We start from the raw sequence: 10,210 nt of genomic DNA, 5'->3' as shown, positions 1-10,210 counted from the left end.
CAAACTATCTTAATTCCTAAACAAAACTAGTCGCCTTGGCACGATCCCTGTGGATACGAACTCATTCTAGACACCTAGAGTGTGAATTATTACTCGACGATAGACTGGTCCACTTGCCAGACTGCAGTCAAGTTTTTGGCGCCGTTGCCGGGGATCGTGTTTACAAGGCAATTAGTGTAAGTTAGGAATTTTATTTTTCAAAAAAAAAAAAAACTCACAAAAAAAAAAAAATTAAAAATTTGTTCTTGCAAAGATTGAACTATTAGACGATTCTGGCTAGGAAAGGCTTGGTATTTGAGCGATCCTTGTGATCCACCTCCCTTACCTGGGAATCCCTGTAGTGAGATACTTGTAAAAACTACAAAAAATTCAAAAATTTTAAAATCCAAAAAGATATCTTTTTGTTAAAAAAATCTTATCTTGAATCTGTTCATTCTATAATCTTTATCTTTGTGCTTTACTACTAATCATTTTCTTTGAGTTATTAAGCAATGGCATTAAAATGGAATCATGACGAACGTTGCAAGATTCTTGATTTCATCCTTGAAACTAGTAAATGCCACAACAGACCCGAATCTGAAGCCTGGGAATATTTCACCGAGTTCATCTTCAGACCCCGAAGACACTCGTCTTTTAGGGAAGCCTGGATTGAATTTGTAGAAGAAAAGTCTAGCACAGATTTTGAAGCACAAGGAGGTGAGTCAACTGAATCAGTTACAACCCAAATTGAGCTAGTTTCCAAAGGCGACAAAGGTGAAGACTCTGAAGCTGATAAAGTAGTAGAAACTGTGAAAGGTGAGGAAGATGCACATATGGAAGATGAGGAACCCTCACAAACCAAGGAGACAGATGCCACAGACTTAGAGAGATTTAAGGAAACATTGAAGGAGTTAGAAGCAAGTTCACTAGAAGCAGAGCAACAACCAGATGACCGGATATTCCTATCTGAAGGATGTAGCGCAATTCTCACAAAGAAGCCTCAACAAAAGCGGGACGACTTCAAAAGTCTCCCAATACCCTGTTCTATTGGGGGGCAGATATTGAAGGAGCACTCTGTGATCTTAACTCTAACATTAATTTGATGACTCTATCTCTTACAGGTGATGATCTCTGGAAGCTGGAAGTCGTAGACATGACACTTATTCTAGCCAATCACAACAAAATCTATCCATGGGGTATCCTCAAAGATGTGCCTGTCAAAGTCAATGACCTGGTTATTCCAGTAGACTTTGTTGTTTTAGAAGAAGAAATTCCTCTAATCCTTGGAAAACCATTCTTAGCAACGATTTATGCAATGATAAATGATCAACAAAAGGAATGTGTGCTAAGAACTGACATCAAGGAAGAAGCATGTCTCAAAGAAGAAGATAAGGAGGTAGATCAAGAGAAACTATTGGTTAAAATAGAAATGGACCGACATGACGAAGAAGCTATGAAAACGTCAAACGTACGGGATGAAAATTTCTATAGGGGAGCTGAACCCCAACCAAAGAAGATTCTAGAGCAGGATCTCCAACAAAAAGAGCACCCTAGCAATAAAGCCGAGGAAAAAGCAGAAATTGATAAAGTCATAGACATAATTTGTGCTTTGTTCGCTACGGTCGAGCTGAAGAGGATATGGAAGCAACATCCTCTCTTCCTCAAGTTCATGGGATTCCTAACAAATAAGAGGAAGAAGACAGATGATATATTCCATCTCTCATATAAGACGCCCTAACAGTCTTTTGAAGTCTAGCTAATGACTTTAAAGAAGCGCTGCTTGGGAGGCAACCCAAGGTAATTTTTATCGCTTTCATTTAATTTCTGGAATTTAAAAGTTTTTCAAATATTTCAAAAAATACAAAAATATGTTTTCAAAAGGGAAGGGTTACAAAATTTTTAAGGCCCAAAAGAATTTTTGTAAAGATGTTCCAAAGCCCATAATGCAACAACTTTTCTATTGTGCACGATGAAACTAAAACTCTTTCAAAAACATGGCATTGGAACAAGTCATCGTGCCGTGATGCTACTCATGACACGATGAAGAGCTGGAAGCTAGAAAAAAGAGAAACGGGTTGCAAAATTTCACCATCACTTTCCATCACCAAACCTACCATCACCCTTAAACAATCATCCATACACCTTGGCTAGTAGAATAACCCTTTACATCCATTATCCTACATTCATACCCACCAATCTAAACATTCACACTCATCATATTCATCTCTTAACCTTCCATTCCTTCATAACCAAAATCCATAAAACCCAACTTTTCCATCAAAACTAAAAATCAAACCCACCCTTCCATTCCCAAAACTTCTATATAGCCATTAAACCACAAATTTCATCACCATTGCACCCAAAAAAAAATAAAAATATAAAAAAATAAAAACAATAAATAAAAAAATATAGCCTCCAGATTTTCATCAAGTCAAGACGAACCATAAGGATGTTTCATCACCTCTAACTACACCATGACAAAACAAACAATCAAAGTTGGAGGGTGAAGATGTCACAACTGACCATTGATCCAAAGAATGAAGAACTACCCCCAGAACTAAGCAACATTTTAAGTTTGGGGTAGGCATTACATGATGGCAGCAAGAGTACCACCAGACTTAAGCAACAAGATGACAAAGTTGACTATCAACCCTGATCATTCACGGTGCACAATGGGTGAAAAGGTGGGACAAACATTACAAGGTTGCATAAAGATCAAAGTTTGGGGTTACAAACTCATCCGCAGCATCATCCTCATCAAATCCCGCAGCACGGACAGTATTCTGAGTACGAGTTAGGGAGGACGGCTTATAACAACAATAAAGCTGTGATGACAGATTATGACTAAGCATCAGAGCAGGCACAAACAGGTCAAGACTTAACAGATAACATCATGGACCTACTGAATAGGGAGCTGAACCCTATGTTCTTTACACCTAAGGATCTACATTCAAGGGCGGGCAGTAATCATGGAGCATTCCCGCTGTTCCCTTCATATCTTTACTAGTTACTTCATTATTTTCATTTATGTACTCTTCATGTAAAGAATGTCATTTGCTGACGGCCCCCTGATGTTTAACTAACAGTTTGCTTGTTTATTATTGAGTGCATGTTAAAAGTTATAGGCAAAGTTCTAGTGCGACGACAAGTTGACTTTTATGATGAGAATTCATACCTTTATACAAAGAACACTCAGGTGGTTGCTCTTGAAAACGCGGAAGTTCGAGAGACAGACAGACGAGTAAGGAAGATAATGTCCGAAAAGATAAATGTTCAAACTTTCAGATACCGGAGCCAAGTGAGAATTTGAGGCAAATATTTCCACGGTATTACCAATTTCTTTCTATACACTTATGAGAGTATCCGTGTACCTGTTTATTTTCTAGAACTTGCGATTATTCTCTGCTGACTGATTGGTTTAACTTATACGCATTGAGGCACTTTTATTCATAAACTCTGAGCCTTTTTCAAACCACCCTTATACATTATTATCCTTTGCTAACCAATTTTGAGCCGTCAAAATAATATCCCTTTTCTTTCGGTGACAAACCATATTATAAGCCTAAGACCTGAAAAACAAAATTTTTACCCTCTTTGGAGTTAGGTAGAGATCTAATTCTCTTGTCTTGGCAACAACAAGTTAAAAGTAACCTGTTTTTAGTCCCTAGAATGCAATTTTGTAACTTGTAGAAGTTAAAAGTTGATGCATGGACTAAAAATAAAATTGAAGATAATTATAAGGATTATAAACTCATTTAGTAATAAATTTTATATTAGTTATTCATCTCTGGCTTGGTTAGACTATTATTGAAGATTTTAAACTCATGAACTAAATTTAAATGACTAGGAACACTCTTTGACTAAACTTTAATTGCCTTCGGCCAAACTCTAAATTATCATGGTCCCCTTTACTAAAAATCGGAGGGTTAAGACAAGAAAAATAAGGCTAGTAAATATAAGAATTTGATTATTTTGTTGGGGGTAGAAATGTAGGAATGTGATTGGGTTAGGATGGAATGAAAAGGACATAATTGTGTAGTATGAGACATTTTCTGTGTATATTATGACTTCTTGTGGTGGGCTCAGTTGTTTTGGAACTTGGATTGGATTTATCTGCACGCAAAGGCAACATCATCAGTTTCGGATAAACATAAACAGAAGATAGGGTCCCATGACAAATACTGCTGCTATTCTTAGAATAATAAAGAAACAAAAAACGTCTCTTCTAGCCAATTATTTAGTATTTGTTTGAGCTGCATGAATCATTGACCATAACTAATGTTGTATAATAAAATTATATATCACCTACTAACAAGTTGTGCAATTTCCTTCACTTCAAAAACTTTTCAAAGGAAAGTTTGTGCGTGACATTTTACTTTGTAAAATTTATTCTGCAAAATCTCTAATAAACTGCATTATGCACTCTAACAAACATACTTTATACTAACTTGCAGCTTACACTTGGTACGAAGTGAAAACATATCAATTCATGATATTGCTATTTATGGAGACTTGAATATACCAAACAACGATGGAATTGACATTGAGGACTCGAATAACACGGTAATCACTCGATGCCACATTGATACAGGTGATGATGCAATCTGTCCAAAATCATCCACTGGCCCTCTTTACAACTTAACAGTCACCGATTGTTGGATTCGATCCAAATCTTCTGCAATCAAATTTGGCAGTGCTAGTTGGTTTGAATTTAAGCATTTTGTCTTTGACAATATCACTATTGTTGATTCTCATAGAGGGCTTGCGTTCCAGATCCGTGATGGAGGTAATTTCCTTATAAATCTCTTACATCAATATTATTGCTTGATTCTGTAAATGTTTTTCCGAGTCTCCAATTGTTGAATGCAAAATAAGTATATGAAGTACCAGTGGTTTTGAAAGAGCTTATTTACAACTTTTTTATCTTATAACTTAAACACTTACGTAAGTGCTTGATAGAGATCATAGTTTATGACATGTTTATAAGTTGTTTTCAGCTCAATTTAGTTATCTCTATAGAATAGTTTTTGAAAATAATTTACAACTGAAATAGAAACATATGTTTGTATAATAATCATTTATTAAACTAGCACTTAAATGAGCTGTTTCTCAAATGCAGCTCATTGTAACAATAATTTTTCTTCTTGTTTTACGAGATTGACATAGATACTTTTTCAAACATATTCTTAATATGTGATTGAGCATTTTTGTAGCTTAATTGAGCTTGACTTTTTAAGCCTCACATTTTATTGAACCTTGATTAACATCAGTCCACTTAATATCGGATTTGAGTTTGTGTGCAATCACAATCTCGTGACTGCACGCAGTCAGTCTCAGTCGGACAATCTAGATTTGAAATTCAGTATTTTAGATTTTAAAAAATCAAATCTGCATTGAAATATGGAGCATTTGATGTTGATCAGATTGTCCATATGTAGCTGATTGCATGCTTTCACACTGCACACAATCCAAATCCCTATATCATCCTCACTTGTGTGAATGAAAATGTAGCCTTAAACATAGGTCTAAAATGAAACGCATTCAACTTCCTTGTACAGGAGATGTAAGTGACATTGTCTTCTCAAACATAAACATAAGCACAAGATACTATGATCCATTATGGTGGGGGAGAGCAGAGCCTATCTATGTCACAACTTGCCCAAGAGACTCGACCTCAAAAGAGGCTTCAATCTCAAATGTCCGCTTCATCGACATCACTGCAAATTCTGAAAATGGAATCTTCCTCTCTGGTTCAAAGAGAGGATTGCTGAGAAACTTGAGCTTCATCAACATGAATATTACTTATAGAAGGTTCACCAGTTATGCCGGTGGATTGTTTGACTATAGGCCAGGATGCCAAGAATTGGTTAAACATAAGACTGCTGGGATTATGATGGAACACATTGAAGGTCTTGAGGTTAGAAATGTAGAAATGAGATGGGAAAATAATGAGCTAGAGCAGTGGAATAATCCTATGGAGTTCAAAACAAATACTGTGAATAACATCTATTTTTCTAATTTTAATTCTGTTTTGTATTCAAATAGCAAATCAAGTTCATAACTTTTGGTCTGCATAGGAAAAAGGTTTACATTGGTCTGTTATTAATCAAGGGAACTGGGGAAAGTTCAAAAGAAGGGAGAAGCATTTGCTTTGTGCATCCAGAAAAAAATATTGGGGATCATATACTGTTTCATTAAATTATCTGATTGCATTTTACCATTCAAAGATTTGTGATTGTAAGGCCTTCAAATTGTTTATATCAATGTGTTGGTTATGATGGAATAAATGGTATAAGTAGGATATTATTTTTTCTGCAGAAAATTCAATTCTGAATACTCATTTGAAATCCATAATCTTAGTATCTAAAACATATGGAGAAAAAATGACCCAAGTAGGTTCCACCTGGAGTCGAACCTAGGTCATTGGATTCAAAGTCCAAAGTGCTAACCACTACACCATAGAACTCATTCTCATTCGATAATATTAAATTAAGATAAGAAGACCAACAATCAGGGCCGGCCCGATGCATGTTGAGGCCTAAAGCGGAAATTTAATTGAGACCTTTAAAAAAATTATTTTTAATATTGGTCCTTTTATTTGATGATAAATGTCACGTAAAAAATAAATTAAAAAAGTGACACTTTTAGTTTCTAATATAATTTAAATTTATTTTTCTTAACTGTGTCATATAATTTTGCGTTTTGTATTATAATAATGAGAATATATTAATATAAATAAAGATAAATTGGTAAATAAAGCAATGTGCCCATATTAAAGTTATAAATAATTTTGCAAAGAAATAGTTAAAAATAATTTAACCATTTTACAATAAATTATAATGCAAAATATGAATCATGCATGTCAAAAAGCAAACTTTATTATTGATAGATAGTGAGGATCATTGAAAGTTATATGGTTGTTATTATTATTTTGGTAAGTAATTTGAAATATAAAAATACAAATTTAATGAGAAAAAATGGGGAAAATGCAAAACCTAGGATTTGAACCCAGGATCAAGAACACAAATTTAGATAACTGTAACCACAAGGCTACCGTGCGCCTCATGACTTAATTTTTGAAATAAATCTATATATTATAAAATTTTGAGGCATTTTTAAGAGCCTAAATCCTTGGGGCCTAAAGCCCTAGCTTCACTTGCTTTGGGCTTGGGTCGGCCCTGCCAACAATCTATTATAGTAATTTTTTCTTAAAATTATCATTCACATAAGAAAATATCTCTCACCCTTGTTTGTGGGCAGAATAGAGATTTTCTTTTGCCGTCCTACCTACTTTTCGTGCATCTTACGCATTTCCATTTTTACCCTTCCGCTACTTAAGTAACGGACGTTATAAATATGAAAAAAATTTAAGAAATTTTGTAAATGTCGTCTGCTACTTAAGTAGCAGATGTTATAAAAAAATTGATAGGTGTCTTAGTGGGGTATCCGCTACCTAAGTAGCGGACAAATGTATTTTGGTAAATTTGTAAGGCGCGCAAGAAAATAGGTAGGGTGTCAAAAGAAATTCTCTGCTGAATATGACCCAATAATGACCCAATAAAGCCCATAAGTCCAACAAAAGTGGGAAATTTTTTCCAAAAGTGGTTGGTCAGATCTCAAACATATGAGCTACTAACCTCACGTGCTCATGCATGGCCCTAACCAAAATGACTTGTTAATCTCCCAGGAAGCTAAATTTTTTTTTATTATTATTAATCTTCTGATTTTCAGGAAAAAAAGTCATGATAATTCAGAGTTCGACCACAAAGTAAATAAAGTCTGATCAATGGTTGTTTTACTAGAAATTGTATTCGGGTTCTTTCGAACAATTTGTCTTAAGGAAACTCATTAACCACTTAAGTTCAATTACTTAGTTAAAACTAACCGTTTTTGTCAAGGTAAACCGACTTCCATTATAATAAATACAGGCATTGCAAGCATGTTTAATGATGGCATCATATCTTCATCGCTCTTAGATGATTATCCTTTTAGCCGTTATACCTTTTACATCAATGCTCAATGAGTATAAAAAAATAAAAAATAAAACAACTTTTCCAGGTACACTCTTCCCCCATATTTCTAGCTTCCATCAATGCTCAATGAGTAAAATTTTACCTAGTAAAGAAGTGTACTTCTCAAAAAGAAATTTTTAAAATTGCATCCTTAATATCTTCCTAACAAGTTTGTCTATCCGAAATTAAGAATAAGGTCCTAAGATATGAAACTACCATATCATCTAAAGTGGCTTAAATCAAAGGTAGATTTTTTGTCAATAAGTAGTCAAAAGTGGAAATGGATTCTTTCGAATAAACTTTTATATAAAATAAGATTATATTTACAGTTATATCTCTTGTTCTAGACTAGATCAAAGCCTAATTTTATTTGAACTCCTCGAACATCTCCACTACACACTCACTCAATGAATCACAGCGAATACATAATGTCTCTCAACTATCAATAGTCACCAATAATGGTCACTGTTTCACTCCTTGAAACCTGTTGTTTGTAACGGCTATCTCCATGGTACTATAAATACTCCTCTTCATTGTTGGGCCGTGAGGGAGGAGCCTCACTGGATTAGATCGGCACATTGAGCATTGAACAACCTTATAAATGACTCTAACACCACATCTTCACACAAAACCTTAAGACATTAGGTTAATGAATCCTCTCAGTTATAAAGTGTTCAACTTCAACTTTTCCAACCAATGTGGGACTTCACTCACACTTGATAGATCTCAACATTCATCACAAAGCAAGGTACACAATTCTAATCACAAATAATATCTCATTTTTTGCTATTTTATTGACTTAAGCGTCAAAATGTTTGTAGGCATCTCTTCCACTATCACCTTGATGAACATTGTTTAAGTTCGACTCTTCATTTTCGATCACGTAATATACCTCTCTTTAAATGTATTTAAATTTGCAGAAATGTTATTCTAACAACTTGTTAGACAACTTATTTGACAACTTTGGGGGCAGTGTGGTCATTTCCGTTTTAAATAAAAAGACGGGTTACTGTTCATCTCTCTATTTCTTCTCTTTACTGTTCAACCGATCCCTTTGTTTTTTAGATTCATTCCATTTCCATGGTCACCATGTTCTCTCTCACTCTTGTCCCTGAATTCTCTCCCACCACAGTCTTCATCATCTCCCTCTCTCTCATCCCAGTTTTTCTCTCTCGTCCTTGAGTTCTTTCAGACCACCACCGTCACCGTTTTCGTTTCTCTCTCTCGTCTCGGATCTCTGCGTATTTTCTCTTGTCTCGTATTTTCTCCGACCGCCGTCATCGTCGTTTCAGATCTAGACAAAGTGAACGAGAAAGAGAAAAAGAAAATTAAAGAGAAGTGGAAACGACGTCGGTGGTCGGTGCCAGTGGGTGGTCGTCGGTTCCAGTGAGTGGTCGGTGGTCATCGCCGGTTCTGGTTTACTCAGGTGATAGAGAAGGAAAGAAAAAAAATGAAAGAAGTGGTTATGGTTGTGCTGCGTGAAGTGAAAAGAGAGAAAAAGAAAATTAAAAAACAGTGGTATAAAGTAACGGTACTGTATTTCTTAACAGTATCCAAAATTGTTTAAAAAGTTGTCTAATGAGTTGGCTAAATAACATTTCTGTTAAATTTGTTATAAAATGTGACTTATAAAACTTCTAATAAAGAATATAAAGTTGTCACGTCCCTTAAAAAAAAAAAACTATATATTGATAAAGTTGTCACATACTCCGTACTGTATGATTCAAGTAAAATATTAAAAAGGCAATGAGTGGTTTTTTCTGATTTTCGTCGGTGCTTGCTAAGGTAATGTTTGGAGTTGAGACTTACTTACACAGGGCGCCTTCTAGCATGGGACAGTTTAATGGGTCTCCCACGATGGGAAAGTAAGCTTATCCTAGATCTGCCTGTACCATATTCCTTTCTAAACTCTCTACTGTTGCAATAAAAATAAATAAAAAATCCAATCTACAGGCGACCACCGCACCCCACCGCATCTCATGATTTTCCACCGCACACTCACGCTGCTTCTGATGTCCTTCGTTGCCGCCGCTCTACACCACTTATGGTAGTTGCTACTTGATACTTTGTAGATTTACTTTTAAATTTTATCAGATTTGGATTCAACATATGTAATTGATTCAATACAAGTGGTGTGGATTCAAAAGATTAAAAAAAAAATTAAATAAAGGTAACCCATGTGGTGGAAGGGATTGGTGAGGTTTTTTTTCAGTATCGAT

General features: G+C 35.1%; 1 protein-coding gene and 1 non-coding gene across 2 annotated transcripts; one reads left to right on the top strand and one right to left on the bottom strand.

The window, feature by feature from the left end:
• Nucleotides 1–4,407: 4,407 nt before the first annotated feature.
• LOC123918137 (probable polygalacturonase At2g43860) lies at nt 4,408–6,237 on the top strand (the record flags this gene model as incomplete). Its single annotated transcript, XM_045970107.1, has 2 exons — nt 4,408–4,765; nt 5,538–6,237. Coding segments are annotated over 2 exons (861 nt in total), but the record flags the coding sequence as incomplete, so codon positions are not given.
• A 136-nt stretch (nt 6,238–6,373) lies between these two features.
• On the bottom strand, nt 6,374–6,445 carry TRNAQ-UUG. Its single transcript has one exon. It is a non-coding gene; the product is annotated as a tRNA-Gln (tRNA).
• Between the last annotated feature and the right edge of the window lie 3,765 nt (nt 6,446–10,210).

This window comes from Trifolium pratense, linkage group LG3 (assembly GCF_020283565.1).
Source record: "Trifolium pratense cultivar HEN17-A07 linkage group LG3, ARS_RC_1.1, whole genome shotgun sequence".
NCBI lineage: Eukaryota > Viridiplantae > Streptophyta > Magnoliopsida > Fabales > Fabaceae > Trifolium > Trifolium pratense.
This window is presented reverse-complemented; position numbering and strand designations above follow the sequence as displayed.